Source organism: Vigna radiata, chromosome 10, assembly GCF_000741045.1.
Source record: "Vigna radiata var. radiata cultivar VC1973A chromosome 10, Vradiata_ver6, whole genome shotgun sequence".
NCBI lineage: Eukaryota > Viridiplantae > Streptophyta > Magnoliopsida > Fabales > Fabaceae > Vigna > Vigna radiata.
Window position 1 is genome coordinate 8824345 of NC_028360.1, and position 18138 is coordinate 8842482.

The following is an 18138-nucleotide window of genomic DNA, read 5'->3' on the forward strand; positions in this document are numbered from 1 at the left end:
CCACACACAACAACCCGTGACATCGTAATTTGTTACTCTTGCTCTGTTCGTTCATTTGGAGGATGTGTTATATATTTTCCCTTCTTATTATTATTAAATTTCATTTTTAAATTAAATCATGTAAATAAAACCTTCATAAATCAATTAACTTTTCATACATTATTTACACATCTACACCACATTTCATTATATTTTTAAAGAGCAAGATATTTCCCTCTATTGTCCTTTTTCCTTTACACAAAGTGTTTCTTTTTCCTTTCTTTTTTTTTTTTAGTTTTGAGAATATATATAGGGGTGCGTACACCTGTTTTTCAGTTGGTACGTTTTAACAATGTGTACCAGATTATAGTAGACAAAAATACCCTCATTTGTCATGGATTCTATGTTTTAAGGTTAAGGATATTTAAATAATTTTTATTTTCAAAACTAAAAAAAAAAAAAAAGAAACCCCAAACCCTTACTCACCTCCCTCATTCCTCTCAACTCTTTCATCTCTCTCACTCCAACATTTTCTCTGTCATCCCTACTGTTGCCCCAATTGAAAAAAAAATCAGAAACCCTTTGTCATCAGAGATATTTTCTCTCTCATCTCAACATTTTCTCTCTCATCACTCCAACATTTTTTCTCTTATCTCAATCCAATTAAAGATGGTGGTGGTAATTTGAGTTAGAGATATTTTTTAAAAAATGAAAAAGTTTACTCTTTTACAATCATTTTATATTTATTAATGTGTGTAAAATGAATATAAACTTTGTCACTTTATGTTACTCTTTCCAAATCTCAAAGGTAAAAAATGATTTTACTGTTTTTTATCTTGTACAATGGTTAAAGTTTATTCTAAACATCTGTAGAAGTTGATTCAGTGATAAAAAAAAGGATATAAGGAAATTAAAGAAATATGTATAGAAGAGCTCCCTACGAGTACAATTCTTTCAATTCTAGGTTATAATCTTACATCATGTATCCCAGAGAAAGGAAAAAGAAACACTTTGTGTAAAGGGAAAAGGACAATAGCGGAAAATATATTGTTCTTTAAAAATATAATGAAATATGGTGTGGATGTGTAAATAATGTATGAAAATTTAATTGATTTATGAAGATTTTATTTACATGATTTAATTTAATAATAAGAAGGGAAAATATATAACACATCCTCCAAATGAACGAACAGAGCAAGAGCAACAAATTACGATGTCATAGATTGTTGTGTGTGGCTGAGGGAGAGTATGAAGACAAGGGAGAAACAAATTGGATAAGTGAGGAACGCGGATTAGGGTTAGGCAAGGGTTTCTGACTTCTTTTTTTTTTTTCAATTAGAACAACAGATGAGAGAAATGAAGGAGGTGAATAAGAGTTTGGGGTTTCTTTTTTTAGTTTTGAGAATGAAAATTATTTAAATATCCTTAACCTTAAAACTTAGAATCCATGACAAATGAAATATTTTTGTCTACTATAATCCGGACATTGTTAAAACGTACCAACTGAAAAACAAACGTGTTAACAAACCCCTATATATATATATATATATATATATATATATATATATATATATATATATATATATATTTACAGTTTTATAATAAGTTTTCTAATATAACTCGCATTTCTAAAATACGTTGAATATAACTTACCAAAAATATTTAAAAAATAATCAATCGCCACCTTGACTTATTGACAAACATATTTTATTAAAATACGTTATCCACACTATCATCCATTTTTCCTAATTTAAATGAGTTCACAAACTACAACCAAAGTGTAATTAAATAAATATTAATTTATAACTTACTGACATTTATAACCATTAATAATTTTTGTCAAAGATATTAGTATACAATTGATTACTAATTCTATTCTTATCAATACATCCCATTTTCTTATTTTATTATTTATATTTTATAATTATTTTTTAAACTTAATCAACTATCTACATAAAATGATTGAGTTTGTTAATATACACTCCCCAGTAAATTCCATATCAATTCAACTTAATGTTCAAGTAGAATTCGAAAACAATTAACCTCCATTGATGTAAAAGATTTTACAAAATCGATCAAGATTATATAATTACATACAGATGGAAAAACTAATTGGCACTTCATGGCAGTACTTTATATAACAAATAATATATGTAAAATATAAATAAATGCCATTATTAAATAACATACCAACCAATGTCCAAATTATCTAAAGCATCAAATATCATACAAACAAATGTCTAAATTATCTAAAACATAATGATGACGCAAAGCCATTGACACTAATAAAATAAAACCGATTTTTTAAAAATAATTGTAAAATAAGACAAAAGTTACAAAAAGATAAACCCAGATGCACAATTAAGGAGCATACATGTTATGCGAGGAAATAATTATATACAAAGCATCACTAAATATGCAAGTATCTGTTTTAAACTCGAAAAAATCAGTATATTCAGTAATGATCATACACCAGTAATATACAAGCTAGCCGCAAATACAATGTCACGCTTTATTGCATTAGAAGCAATTTCCATTTTTTTGCAGAGAGCAGAATTACCCATTATTGCTGCAGCATTTTTGAATTCCCGACATGTCTCGTCCAATCTGACAATGGTCCTTACTATCAGGCCTTCAGGAACATCAGTAAGCTCACATATTTCAGCAAACGGAGTACCCTGCATTAAAAAAGACGGTTTATTCACTACCCGAGAAATTAATGATGAAACTATAAAACTAAACAGTGAGTTATTTTCAGTGGCAAGATACCTTTGCCCATTCATAAACCACTTCTACAAGACCAAATTTTAGATTTTCTTGGGCATACTCAGCAGGGTTTATTGGCAGATTAAATTGCGCTTGGAGCTCTCCAAGTCTTAAAGCTGTTTTGTACAATCTAACAAATACATCCAGGTTAGAATCCACATAAATAGAGGAATGCAGACAAAACGATATCATTTAGTATGTTATATAAATAATTACTGAGGGTCTTACTTGGCTTGTGTTACAGGAGTACTTAAAAAAAATGGACTATTGCAAGTTACCTGTGTTTAGCTTCAGCGAGCTTGGGTGTGAGAGACGGTTCAGACGTATTCCTCTGTTGGAACACAAAAGCGGACATTATCGCCACTGCTTCTTCTGGTTCCAGTTCATCCATTTGGTTCTCAAACAAGCACTCCGTACATATCAGTTCCTCCCCAGAATTCATCTCACAAGCAACACGACCTTTCATTTGAACAACAAGGTCTTCATCAATGCATTCAATTTTCTTCAGAACATCTATCTGAAGGAGCAAAACGAAAACAACCAAAGGCACCATTAGACTGAGTACTGAAACAATCAAAAGTATTTTTCAAGAATCAAGCATAACAAAAATTAATTAATATGTTATACCCGGCCCTGAAAGTCAGGCATCTGTTTAAGTGCTTCATCTGACATTTGAAACTGAAGAGCATAGACTTCTTCTTCATGTTTTTTAATCTCCTTCGCCAATTTGAGGTGTTCTTCCAATTTTATACACCCATGACACTGATTCTGGGACATCTTCTCCAATAATCTAGTCCACTTTTGGTATGTTGCCACAAGCTTCACGTCTCTTAACTTCAGATCTTGATGAAAAAGCAATATTAAACAAGGTTTTCAAATAAGAGCAGGACTTCCAGGTATTGGAATAAAAGAAAAAACTATTACACCCGTAGGAGATTGAGTATGGGTAACACCACAACACTAGAAACATCAATATTTCAGGTTAGAAGGTGTTGTCAAACTCGCTTGATTGAAAAATTGCTTCTATTACTCTATCATGTCTCCTCTTGCCTATACATCTGACATTCTTCTTTTCATTTTCAATTTGGCCAAAAGATGGCCCACTTGTTATTTATAAAATAGGATAAAGTATCAAAGTATAACTCATAATTCAACACAAATGGTAATACCTTTGACGGGATCCAAAGCTGGAGGATACTTATTTCCATCTGATTTCAAATCCACAAGCAACTGAACAGTCTTTGAATAAACAGAGCTGCTAACATCTTCAAGAAGTCCAACTGGGTCAATTTTAATTTTGGTACTGCATATGCACAGAAATTCTTTACTGTCAACTTCTCGAACTTCATAGCCCATTCCACTGGCAGAGCCACAATAGGGCATTGTGATGTTGATGATACCTTTTCCTTTGCGGGCAGAAACAGATGTACTATATTCATCTAAAAGCCCACGTCTTGATTTTGGCATTACAAAATAACCTTGGTCAAATGAACCACTTTTATTCTGTATAGCCCCACTGGAGGCACTTTGCATCAAGGATGGCATGTCAGGTTTAATCACAAAAACAATATATGTCTTATTACTGGGTGATGGAGTTTTCACAACCACTCCAAGCAAATGGTCCTGCGCCTGTAAATCAATTACGATGCAGGTTAACAATCTATTACTTTGTTCTGAAGATTCAAATTCTAAAAGATGGGTGTGTTATAACTCAAATAAACATCGTTAAATTTATGGCTGAAATTTTAAGGACCAAAAAGCCCAAAGCAATTAGAATTTTATAACAATAGTTCTGTAAAACTGTCAAGCTCTGACATTCAATTCCATTCCACAAATCAGAATTTGGTTTCCTTGTTTTCAGCCATTGCTGAGCCTACAGTCCTTCATTCAGAATATTTAAGCTTCTGCTCATGATGAATGCATTGCATGTCATCAAACTGGCACATTTGGGCATCAAAACTATTGGCCAATCTCAGTATTACGTATCAGACAACTTTCATGAATATTTATCACAACTTAATCATACAAGTGTTACAGGATTTTTTTTTTCAAGATAAAATTACATAAACCAGTCCCTTCTCCCTTTTAAGATATTATAGATCAGCCAAATTTCATACATATTTATCACGCATACAGGCGTTTCAGAAGTTTACTTTCTGGAGAAAAATTACATAAACCAGTGAGCTATCCTTTTAAGATAGGCGCTTGATCATATTCTCATGCAGCTAAAAATTCAATGTTATCACCTAATAGATTTAAAATGATAATTAAGAGTAGAATATGAAATTTTTTGCAGATTGATACTAAAAATGAATACATTATTACATACTATATATTATGTGATAGGTAATAAGTAATATGTCACATGTTATATTAAATTTAGAAGAACAATAGTAAAGAATTAAACTATTTCCTGCTACTCTAATCCTTCCAACGATACATTAACTCCCCTAAATCCCAATGACACATTGGTTTCTACCATTATTTTCAACACCCCTGACATAATTCCCAATGGCACAGCTACCAGACAAGGCCTAGATCACCCAAACTTCGATGCCTCAGTTAAAGGAAGTAGGTAGGAATCCCTATGTAGAGCAAACACTTCCCTCAGCTTCAGCTGGTGTAGGAAGAGCTTATTCTTCAGCCGATGTTAATCACAAACAATATCAGTAGTGAAGCCAAGCAATATGAGCAAATACTAGTTCAGTGGCAAAATCAGCCAGCTCATGAAGCAGCTTGGGAGGATGCCCCCTAATGTTCCGTGACTTTGACCTTGAGAGCAAGGTTGCATCCAGAGGTAGTACTTTTGGGGACAAAAAGAGGAAAATACTCAATGTGTACACTAGAAGGAGGGGAAGTTAGTCAGGCAATTAGTACATGAAGGGAAATGAATAGTACCTGGCAGCAGAAATATATATATAGGGGAACAATAACAATGGATGGTTATGCCTAGATACATTTATAATAACTGAATTATCAATTGTAAGAACCAATCATATTCCCTTGGCAGAGCTTCTCTGTATTGCTATCTCTCACTTCTCTAGCTAATTATGTTTTGCTGGGATATTTTGGTGGACTTGCTGATTAAAATTGTTTGAAGCTACTAGACCAGATGTCAGAGACATTACTGTTAGACTTTTTAAGGGATTAAATGATCCGCTGCACTACATGGCTAAATCCAGAGATTGAGAAGAGAGGTCTGAGGGTGCTCTGATGCCAAAGATTAGTTAATAAGCTCTGAAAAATGTTCGTGCCTTTACTTAGTGGCACTCAGCACTGTCAATATTCATATACATAAAAGAACAAATTAACATTTCTAACATTTTCAAGAACAACAATAATGACTAATCCTTCCAAATCACATTAATTTTAAATCCCCATTCGATTCATGTTATATATTAACTTCCACTACTATTTCCAACACCTGCAAAACATAAAATATGAATATAAAAACTCACTGATTCTGATTTTACAATTACAACTCTTCCCCTATTGAGAAACTGTTGAGCACTAGGAGACTGCAAAATTGCCTCTGATATTTGGCTGTTGTATGTCTCAGCTTCTGAATATAAATCATAGTATTCTTCAATGGTTGGTTCACCCTTTATACATCTGAATAACAGAAACATATAAGGCTATGAAATTAAACACAAATATGCAGCATCAGAAATATGTGTATGAAATAAATAGATTATCGTTTAATAAAACAGATAGTTTGTGAGTATCGTATTGCGTAGCTAATGTGACTCAGCTTTCACTTAGTTTTGTAGCTTTTGGTGCTTCCTTCCATGTTACATTACAGCAGATAGCAGAACATTCACCAAAATGTTCTTTATGAAGGCCCTGAACAATTTTACATTGGTAATGGCCAGATTTACCTATTCAATGCTGTTATTCCTCATTTTTCTACTCCTCTCTTCATCATTTACTTTATGATCCTATTTGTTCCAAATAGCGAATTATTAAGATACAAATATTGTCAATATCTCCATAATGATTAAGAGAAATACTTTTAAAATATTCCTAGACACTTCAACATGTTTTTATTCACTACCATAATCTTACTAGCAGTAAATTAGATCTTAAAGTTCTTAAATGTGTATTTACTAGTTATCTTTCTAATAAAAAAGGGGCACAAATGTTATCATCCTCAAAGTTGTCATGTTTTTATGACCATATCACCTTTCCTGAAAAATAATCCTTTTTTTTGCCAGCACTTCACTTAAAGGTGAGAAAGCACTTGAAACTGAGTTCTCCTTCCAACCATCATCCTATTTCTCTTAGCAGGATACCCAAGATCTAAGTAATGAAGTCACCAGAAATAGGATCAAACCAACCCACACTAAGGAAGAAAACAAATTCTCTGGAAAAAAATATCAAAGAAAACAGTCCACTTTTACTCCTGAGCAAAAAGAAATTGTCTTAGAGGTGAAGATCCCTAAACATAATACTTTGGAAGTGTTATTGAGAATTCACAAATTCCATCGAGAAAAGGAAAAGGATCGTGTTATATATCTCATTCCTCAACATGTTTGCAAAAACAACCTCTCTAATAAACTTTGAAACGTTAATGTTGCTATTGATGCATAAACAATTCCTACCTTAGACCAAGACATAAAAAATTAATATAAGACTTGTTGAAGAACCCGCGTCTACTAGAGATAAAGTCAAATTATAGTATATTAGTTTGTACAAACTTCAACTTATAAATCAATTTTGTAAGATTGAGTTAGGCAAAAAAACCAGTTATTAGATCCTTTGGCTAATTTTTTAGTAATTGCCTAGTTTTGCAGGCTCGCTTGGTTCAGCAAGATGTGGAGGGGGAGTGTTAGGAAGTTCCATATTAACTGCTTCAAGTCTTGGACTACAACTTATATATTGGCTGGACAACTCCACTCAATGCCAATAGGTCTTAGGCTGAAATGTAACAAGGTATCAGAGCCTATCCTAATCAAGTTTGTTAGGCCCCATGTCACTTGTTATCGAGTTCCCCCTAGTCCCACGCTCGAAATGACGTGTCCTCAATGTGAGAGGATGTGTTCAAGAGCCCACATATGCTATAGATAAGATCAAATTAAAGTACGAATAGATGCAAACCTCACCTTATAAATTGGTATTAGGAAGTTAAGCTAGACATAAACCACTTTCTTAATAAGACTCAAACAATGAGAGAGGATATTAGTGTACCAAAAAGAATCTCACCATGGGATATCCTTGACAAACCAAGAAACAAAAGGGTTGAAAGATGCATATGGATATTCACACTAAATTATAAGGTAGATGAGACAATAGAGAAATATAAAGTCAAATTATTTGCAAAGTTATACACTCAAACATAAAAGGCATTTGCTCTGATAGCAAATATGACAAAGGATTGTCTCTTGATAAGGTCGAAGATCAAAACACGTCTTCTTAAATCTTATAATGTTCCATTAAGAAGAGAATTTAAAGAATATGAAAATCATGAGTACAATTAAAGAATAATTTATGAAATTAAATAATTTATAATTTTACTTTTAATTTTACAGAATGTTAAATTTGTTGGACAAGCCAGCTTGTGTTTGTTGAGCGAGCGGATCTCGCTAAACAAAAGTTTGTGTCTATAATTTTTGTTTTCTGTTATTTTATGTGCTTTGGACTTTGGGCTTTATTTCAAGGTTTCTAGGTTTTCTTAAACGCATGTGCCTGTGGATAGAAGTACCAAAAGTTGATGTAAACACTTTTGAGTCATATTATATGCATTTGTATTCTTAAAAAGGATTTTCTTGATTAGATTAGAACTCTTACTCAAAAATTAACATCTCTGTGGTGAATCTTCCACAATGTCCTTCACCATTAACTTCTACGAAGATTCCTCATTGTATTTTTATATTAGTCCAAGAAATGTTATAGAAGCACTTGCTCATTTCGGATGGAGACAGTAATGATTGTTGAGATGCACACACTTGAAAACAATGGCACATGTTAGTTGGCTTCTCTTCCCTCAAGAAAATGACAATTAGGTGTTGGTGGGTCCACACCATTAACAATGGGCCAATAAAGTTTATCATTGTAAAGCTAGATTCGTACCTAAAGGCTACACCAAAATATATAGTTCAAATTATTCTGATACCTTTTCTCCTATTACCAAAATCATAACTATTTGTCTCTTTCCTTGCTATGGCCACTTTCCTACTCATTAGTTAGATATTAAAATTGTCCTTTATAAAGAACTCGACGAGCATATTTACATGAAACAAGCTCTTTCATTTTTTGCAAAGGGAGAGTAGGCTTAGTATGTGAATTGAGTTGATATTTGTATGGGCCAAAACAATCTCTTAAAGTTTGGTTTGAGACATTCAGTCACATTGTGCAAGACTTTGGGTAGAAACATAGTGAAGCACATATTTCAATTTTCTATTGTCATACTTCTCCTAGGAATTGTGTTTACCTAATTTTCCATGTGCAAGATATATCTATTACTAGAAATGATGCTACTAAAATTTCCAGCTAAAGAAACACTAGTTCACTCTCTCACAAAGTAAAGATCATAGCAGCTTAATGTACTTTCTTGGTATTAAGGTAGCTCAATCAAAGGAAGGCCTTTTGATAGCAAAAGAAATAGCCTTGGATATTTTGGATATTTTAGAAGAGATCGGCATGACTAAATATCAACCTACTCATAGTGATATACATCCAAATAAAAATTAATGTCAGGTCAAGGTGGACCTTTCTCATATGAATCCAAAAATTATAGTTGATTGGTCAGAAAACTCATTTATCTCATCATTATAAAGCCGAACCTCTCTTTTTCAATTGAAGTTGTTAGTTAGTTCGTGGAGGAGCCTCGCATTGCTCATTAGAATGTTGCGATGTGCATTATCCGATACATAAAAAAGGGAATTAGATCAGGATTGTTGTATATGGGCTTGGGCCCATCCCTATGTAATGCTATGTACGATATGTTCTTCATCTGTGCTAATAATACACTAACGGGATTCTGTCACATGAATGAATATCATTTCTCTCTAAAGATACTATCTAAAAGATAAATCTTCAGATATTTCTAACATATGTATTGTTTGTCATGAACCAGCCTTACCGAAAGCTTAAGCAGATGAAAGATAATCACTGATTTTATATATAACACTCTTTTAACCTTCCAATTATGAATGTTCTTTTATCTGAATAATAAAGGTGACCACTCTCACCAACGAGTTCATTTAGAAACAGTCACGCGGATAAAAAGTAAGAGAGCAATATAATGACAAAATGATTGTATATGAAGAGATGGAACTTGTTAGAGATATTATATTTAGCTTATATTTATCTCTTATCTTTAGTTAGTTTGTTTATATTTCTTATTTGTATTTTGGGCTTAGCCCATATTTCTTCTATTATAAATAAAGGACCCTATGTGTATATTCAACACAGGGAGATTTCCCCTCGTCTCTTTCACTATTTCATATGGTATCTAGAGCTTAGGTTCTGATCCAGCCTCTTCCACGGTCGCAGCCTCCACAGCAGCCACCGCTGCTGTCACCGGAGACTCGCCGGAGTTCCAGAATCGACTGGCGACCACTCCATCCGAATTGCCTCCTCACCCTCTTTCTGGATCTATGGTCGTTGTCTCAATCGGAGCACGTTGAATTTTTAGGGTTTCCCCCTCTCCATGGCCTCTTCCTCGTCTACAACCACCTCTGCTAGTGCCTCATCTTCTTCTGTTGGTGCCTCATCAATATACACCAATTATGTGAATGCACACTTGTCCATTGACAAGTTAGATGGCACGAATTATGAAACATGGGCATCGACATCAAACTTTGGTTGAAGAGTCAAGGGTATGTGGATCACCTTACTAATAATGTGACTAGTGCTACCATAGAGGACACTTCCCGCTGGATGAAAATTGATGCCCAGCTATGCATCGTCATAAAGTCCACCATTCACTCTTCTCTGAAACAAATGTTTCGATCATATGAAACATGTTCAGAAGTATGGGCACAAGCAAAGTTATTGTACACGAATGACACCCAGCGTCTTTATGGTGTTTGTCAGGATCTATTCACTGTTATTGGTCCGCACAATCCTGGTCCCATGGCAGAATATTTGGGTAAAGTTCATGCCCTCCTTCATGATTTTAATGAGCTATTACCTCCTGCTTCCACTCCTGCTGAAGAACTGAAACAACGATCAAAATTCTTCATGTTGTTGTCGTTATACGGACTCTCTGATGATTCCTCCCATGTCCGCGATCAGATTTTGGGTTCTCCAGTCATACCCAACTTTACTTCTGCTTGTTCTGCTCTTTTGCGTATTCCGAGCAAACCAGTCATTGAGACATCTCCTCATAGTGATGATTCCTCTGTTATGGCTGCCCAACGTGATGATAAAAGTCGGTCTCGCAAGCCAGGTAAAGGACGACCAAAATGTGACCATTGTGGCAAGCCAGGCCACAGAATTGATAGATGTTATGCGCTTCATGGACGTCCTCCTCGATCTGTAGCAATGGCTAATTATGATCCACCTCCTCGGCCTGCAGACCATCCTACTTCATCAAATACTGTAGATAACCCTGCAGTCTTCAACGAATTTCTCAGATGGTATGAGGATCGTCAGCAATCTAGTTCCACTACATCTGCAATTGTTGCACGCACAGGTACACCTTTTGTTGGTCAGACTCACTCCCTCGGATCTTGGGTCCTTGACTCAGGCGCCACTGATCATATAACTAGTAACAAGTCCTTGTTTTCTTCTTTGTCATGTCCGGATAATTTACCCTCGGTAACAATGGCCGATGGGTCTAGAGTCTCATCTCATGGTATTGGTACTGTTCATATTTTTCCATCTATATCGATTGATCATGTACTCTATGTCCCTGGCTCTCCTTTCAATTTATTGTCTGTCAGTCGTCTAACTCATTCCCTTAATTGTGTTATTTCATTTACTAAAGATTCTGTTTGTTTGCAGGACCGGAGTTTGAAACACATGATTGGCACAGGATGTGAGTCTCATGGTCTATATCTTCTTCGCCCTTCTCCACATGTTGGCGTCATCATGGAGTCACCATCCCTTCTTCATGCTCAGTTAGGTCATCCCAGCCTTGCCAAACTGCAGCAGCTTGTTCCGAGTTTGTCGAAGTTATCCAACTTGTCATGTGAGTCTTGTCAGTTAGGAAAGCATACTCGTAGTTCCTTTCCTCATAGTGTTTCACAACGAGCGTCGTCTCCTTTTTCATTAGTTCATTCTGATATTTGGGGACCTAGTCGTGTTAAGTCCACTTTAGAATTTCAGTATTTTGTTACTTTTATTGATGATTACTCCAGATGTACTTGGTTGTTTTTAATGAAGAATCGTTCTGAGTTCTTTTCTACTTTCCAATTATTTTTTAATGAAATAAAAACACAGTTTGGGATTTCTATTCGAACTTTACACAGTAATAATGGTCGTGAATACCTTTCTCAACAGTTTCAACATTTTATGGCGTCTCATGGCATTCTTCACCAGACCTCTTGTGCTTATACTCCTCAACAAAATGGGGTGGCTGAGTGCAAAAATAGACACCTCATTGAAACAACTCGTACACTTCTAATTCATGGCCAAGTACCCTCGCGTTTTTGGGGTGATGCAGTTCTCACTGCATGTTATCTCATTAACCGCATGCCGTCTTCTGTCCTAGATAACAAAATCCCTCACTCTGTCTTATTTCCTCAAGACCCTTTACATCCATTCCCTCTTAAAGTTTTCGGGTCTACATGTTTTGTTCATGATTTTAGTCCTGGTCTTGATAAGTTATCTCCTAGATCTCACAAATGTGTATTCTTAGGATTTCCACGATCACAAAAGGGCTATAAGTGTTTTTCTCCTTCTCTTAATCGTCATTTTATCTCTGTTGATGTCACTTTTGATGAATCTTCGTTTTATTTTTCACAACTATCTTCTAGTTTTGTACCTCCACCTACCACTGTTGATATTCCTATTGTCTGTGATCCTTTAGACTCTCATTCCACACAGGATCATCCTTCAACTCCACCCCTCCAGGTTTATAGTTGCCGCAATCGTCTCCCTCATGACTCACCTCCTGTGCCGCCTCCTGTGTCTCCTCCGGCTCCAGCAAATGAGTCTGACCTGCCTATTGCCCTCCGTAAAGGTATACGCTCTACTCGTAACCCTTCCCCTCATTATACTGTTCTTAGAAACCACAGGTTATCTCCATCTTTTTACACATGTCTCTCATCCATTTCTTCTGTGTCAATTCCCAAGTCTGTGGGTGATGCCTTAAGTCATCCTGGTTGGTGTCAAGCCATGCTGGATGAATTAAGTGCTTTACAGAAAAGTGGAACTTGGGAGCTTGTCCAATTACCATCTGGAAAGTCTGTTGTTGGTTGCAGGTGGGTGTATGCTATCAAAGTTGGCCCTGATGGTACAATTGATCGTTTGAAGGCTCGACTGGTTGCCAAAGGCTACACATAGATTTTTGGTTTGGATTATGGTAATAATTTTTCTCCAGTGGCGAAAATGACTTCGGTTCGCCTTGGTCGCCCTTCGACAATGGCCTCTTTATCAACTTGATGTCAAAAATGCTTTCCTTAATGGTGATTTGCATGAAGAAATTTATATGGAGCAACCGCCCGGCTTTGTTGCTCAGGGAGAGTCATATGGATTGGTATGTTGTCTTTGCAAATCCCTATATGGCCTAAAACAGTCTCCCCGAGCCTGGTTTGGTAAATTCAGTGGTGTTGTTCAACAATTTGGTATGACTCGCAGTGAAGCGGATCATTCAGTGTTCTATCGCCACTCAAGTGCTGGATGTATCTACTTAATAGTGTATGTCGATGATATTGTTCTCACAGGAAGCGACTACCTTGGCATGTCTCAGATGAAACAACACATTTGTCACCATTTTCAAACCAAAGATCTTGGCAAACTCTGATACTTTTTGGGTATTGAAGTAGCACAATCCAATGATGGTATTATCATATCTCAGAGGAAGAATGCGTTAGACATCTTGGAGGAAACAGGGTTAATGGACTGTAAGTCTGTTGAGACACCTATGGATCCTAAGATCAAGCTCCCACCAAATCAGGGGGAGCCTTTCTCAGATCTTGAACGTTAAAGAAGATTAGTTGGTAAATTAAACTATCTTACTGTTACACGTCCTGACATTTCCTTCGCAGTTAGTGTGGTGAGTCAATTCCTTAACTCCCCATGTGAAGACCATTGGGATGCAGTTGTTCGCATACTGAAGTATATTAAAAGATCACCCGGAAAAGGTTTGCTATATGGTCCTACAACGATACAAAAATCGTTTGTTATTCAGATGCTGATTGGGCTGGTTTCCCTTCTGATAGGAGGTCTACTTCTGGATATTGTGTCTCTATTGGTGGCAACCTGATATCTTGGAAAAGTAAGAAGCAAAGTGTTGTGGCTAGGTCCAGCACAAAAGCAGAATATAGAGCTATGGCATCAGCTACTTGTGAGCTTGTATGGCTTAAACAATTACTTAGTGAATTGAAATTTGGAGATATCACTCACATGACACTTATATGTGATAATCAAGCTGCTCTTCGTATTAGCGCTAACCCTGTCTTCCATGAGAGAACCAAGCACATTGAAGTTGATTGCCATTTTATTAGAGAAAAAATCATATCCGGAGATATCAAGACCGAGTTCGTTAACTCAAGCAACCAGTTGGCAGACATATTCACTAAGTCCTTGCGAGGACCTAGAATTGACTATCTTTGTAACAAGCTTGGAACATATGATTTGTATGCTCCAGCTTGAGGGGGAGTGTTAGAGATATTATATTTAGCTTATATTTATCTCTTATCTTTAGTTAGTTTGTTTATATTTCTTATTTGTATTTTGGGCTTAGCCCATATTTCTTCTATTATAAATAAAGGACCCTATNTGTATATTCAACACAAGGGAGATTTCCCCTCATCTCTTTCACTATTTCATAGAACTAAAGCCCGAAACAATATTGAAAAGAAACATTGGATAATTCACATACTCAATAGCCTTTCTGGGCTGGTCAAGTTTTCGCTTCAAAAGCTGTTGCATTTCTGGAAGCTTTTTCTGAGCATGGAATTCCGCAAAACTTCTTTTAAGCATGTCCTCTACCTGCAACCCAAAATCACCCAATTAGATAATAATAAGAGTTAAACTTTCCAACATAAAATGAAACTACTTGTAACATTTGTGATAGATGAGGCTGAAATTGCACATTCATTCCAAGTAATTTTGACTGTCAGTTCTCCATTTTGCTCCATAATCAGTGCTTATAACCAACTGCCTCATAATAATTCATCTAAACTTAATTTTCAGATTAAAATACTATATTGGACTTCCAGCTTTTAATGTACCTAAGCCTCTTCATGTGACCAAGAGATTGAAGCTGATATTTAGGACAGAATAACGATAGGAACTAGAATCATGCATATGTATGTATAACAGCCCCCCAACCCCTTCTCTCTCTCTCTCTCCCTCTCTTGGATACTAGCCAGAAGCAGAAAATTACAAGATAAAACGTTATGTCACAGATTCTTAAAGGAACCTATAACCTCCTACTCTAAACAAAACTGAACCCATCCTCTCTAACCTTATTTTATGCTCTGCCCTCTAACCTTGTAATTAGAAATATCGATTCCCAATTACAGTACATATAGTTGTAATGGATGAGTACATATCACAGAAAAATATATGAGATTTCTAGAAATTATTATTAACAAGCGTCTCCAACCAAATTTTGAAAAATACATGATTAAAGATGCTTTCAGAAGTTGGGAGAAAAAACAACTTATCATCTTAAATATGAATTAAGGAGTATTAATCGATCATTAAATAAGAGAAACTATTCGGGAAAGTTTGTCCAATCAGATCTAATTGGATATTTAGAATTAGGAGGATCTATCTCAAATTGTTAAGGAATTTGAATTGTCCCCAAGTTGCACATCCAATCAATTCTAATTATAGTATCTTCACCACCATTATTATAACATTTTAAATAAAAAGACTGGGATTGTCATGTGCACCTTTAATTCCTCAACCCGAAGAAGATGTAGAATCATAATGTAGGTTAGCCGAAATTGAGATTCAAGTCTAGTTGCACTTCCAACAATAACACGCTTTAAATCACTCTCTTCTGGGAGTTCATCACGACATATCAGAATAACAGTACCAATCTTGTCAAGTCCTCTTCTGCCAGCACGACCAGCCATTTGAGTATATTCTCCTGATAGTAGCTGCCTAAATTCCTTGCCATCAAACTTCCTTAGAGAATCAAAAACTACCTGTGGAAGAATATAAAAGCAGTTTATATTAAACTGAAGGCTACAGGAAATATTCTTCAAATAATGAAAAGGAGATACAAAAATTGTCAATCATTATTATTTATCAAAACAAAAAAATTCCAAACTAATGATGGGTATATAACTATAACAAAAAGACAACTAAGTGTGCAAGGTTCACACCAAGTGTATGGAGAAGTTAGATGCTGAGAAGAACCTGTATCATGTTATTAGAGAGAAAATGGAGAAATTCCCCTGACTATAGAGCTTCCAGGGTTTGCACCTCCCGTTGCCTAAAGGCCCTACTAACTCTATGCAGTTAACAGGATAATCCCCCCTATCATCCTTCTTCCCCCTATCCACAGGCAATATACCTTATTTCTTATCATCCAGTCTTCAAACTACAACAAACTCATCGAATCTAATAATTAACTAACTGATCCCCTCGGCAACGTATACCAATCAAATGCACACAACCTTCACCTCAAAATTCTAGAGTTGTTTCCAAGATTTGAATCCATAAATTCCAAGCAGCATCCTTACAATTGCCACTTATTTTGCCCTTAAAGATGTAAAACTATAATAATCAACCTAAAAGTGCTAAATAAATGAAAGACCTCGATTATCCAAAAAACAAAACGAGAGAGAGCCCAAGAGTACATTTAGGTACCAAAAGCACAGACCATGAAGTAACCGATGTTAGAATTAGCATATAAACCATTTATTTTCCCCACCTCAGAGGGGTTTCTCATTTCAAACAAAACTTTCAAAGAAGCATTTGTTTATATTTGTCCTTTCAAACAGAATAATTTCAAATTCAAAGACTTTGAAAAATACTACAGATACAAAACTATCTGAGAACTTCCACTTAAGAATTACAAAAGATTGTCTTGAAAACATAATTCAATCTCACAAAGATCGACTGGATTTACTCTCACTTATATACTATAATTTGATCATGCCTTTAGCCAATATGAAATCACCAACACACACCCTCACCAAGGAAAGAACATTTGAAGCATCGGACTAGATATTTGTGGGTAGTTTGTTAGCGGTTCAATAATGGGTGGAACACCATACCCAAGTTATGTACCAATTTGAAAAAGTATATATGAGGAAAAAAGCTTGAGAAATCTTATGTCTCCCTACTAATTCAGATTAAAATATTTGGCTTACAACAAAAGCTAAAAGAAAGAAAAATAAATCTCCCCCAGGATTTCCAGCAAAAAGCTTAAAGAGAAAGAAATTTCCCCTAGGATTGTACATTACAAATACATACAACACAAAACAGCTTTTGCTCAGAATATAAACTATTATACCAGATAGCAAGCATAGGCAGTTTTTGCCACTCAAAGGTACTGGGCAGTTGGTGCCTTGGATAAAATTCAAATATTGTTAAGGCCTTTCTCTGCCCTTTCATATGGAACAAGATTGACTGTGTCCTGGTGTTTCAAGAATAGTATGATTAAGGAAAGCTCTTAGTCTGAAAATTCTCTCAGGGATTTCAAGTCAACAAATCGAGCATCAAGTAGCTCTTTTTTTCTATAATCAACTTGTTTCCTTTGAGAATAATATTTTAATACAAATTATTCACCAATTAAATCCTATCTATGTCAATGAAAAGTAAAGATTTACAAGTTCCCAATACTGTACTTGTCAATAAAAATAAATATTATACATTTTTTTATTACTAAACAAATTTCTTACTCTTTAACACGAGTACTCTTTCCTAAGAATAGCTAATTTATTATTGCATTTTTTCTAAAAGAATGACTCTAATCCTGCTCGAGTCATTTCTTATTTCTCCTTTTTTTAAATGTCAAATTAAAATCTAATATCTTCTATTCCAATCTAAAATATTTTTCTTTTTTTATAATTTTTCAGGTTCCAGCAAAGTTTAAAATAGCCTCTGAACAGAGCACAAACTTATTATTCAACAAGAACGTGTGTTTGATAAAAAAAGATACTAAAGTAACATGAGACTCAAGTAACTAAACATAAACCACAGCAAACTTTTTTATTTAACACATTCATAGTCACTTGTAAAATTCCTAAGATAATAACTGATAATTAATTAGATTTCATTGAAAATTTCAGAAAAAAATTGAAATTTTTATTCAATTTT

The 18138-nt window shown here is 35.0% G+C and overlaps 1 protein-coding gene across 2 annotated transcripts in view; it reads right to left on the minus strand.

Moving 5' to 3' along the window:
* Positions 1 to 2340: 2340 nt before the first annotated feature.
* Positions 2341 to 18138, minus strand: part of LOC106775770 (DExH-box ATP-dependent RNA helicase DExH11) — a 28275-nt gene continuing 12477 nt past the window's right edge. The window contains exons 16-23 of one of the 2 annotated variants that reach the window (XM_014662952.2): positions 15759 to 16016; positions 14738 to 14847; positions 6204 to 6357; positions 3915 to 4374; positions 3373 to 3587; positions 3024 to 3262; positions 2749 to 2875; positions 2341 to 2657 (exon numbers count right to left, since the gene is read on the minus strand). In XM_014662952.2, coding sequence (XP_014518438.1) covers positions 2445 to 2657; positions 2749 to 2875; positions 3024 to 3262; positions 3373 to 3587; positions 3915 to 4374; positions 6204 to 6357; positions 14738 to 14847; positions 15759 to 16016 — 1776 coding nt within the window. In that variant the 3' untranslated portion in view covers positions 2341 to 2444. Of the gene's footprint in view, positions 2658 to 2748; positions 2876 to 3023; positions 3263 to 3372; positions 3588 to 3914; positions 4375 to 6203; positions 6358 to 14737; positions 14848 to 15758; positions 16017 to 18138 lie in introns of those variants that run through there. The other variant, XM_014662953.2, reaches the window with a different exon arrangement.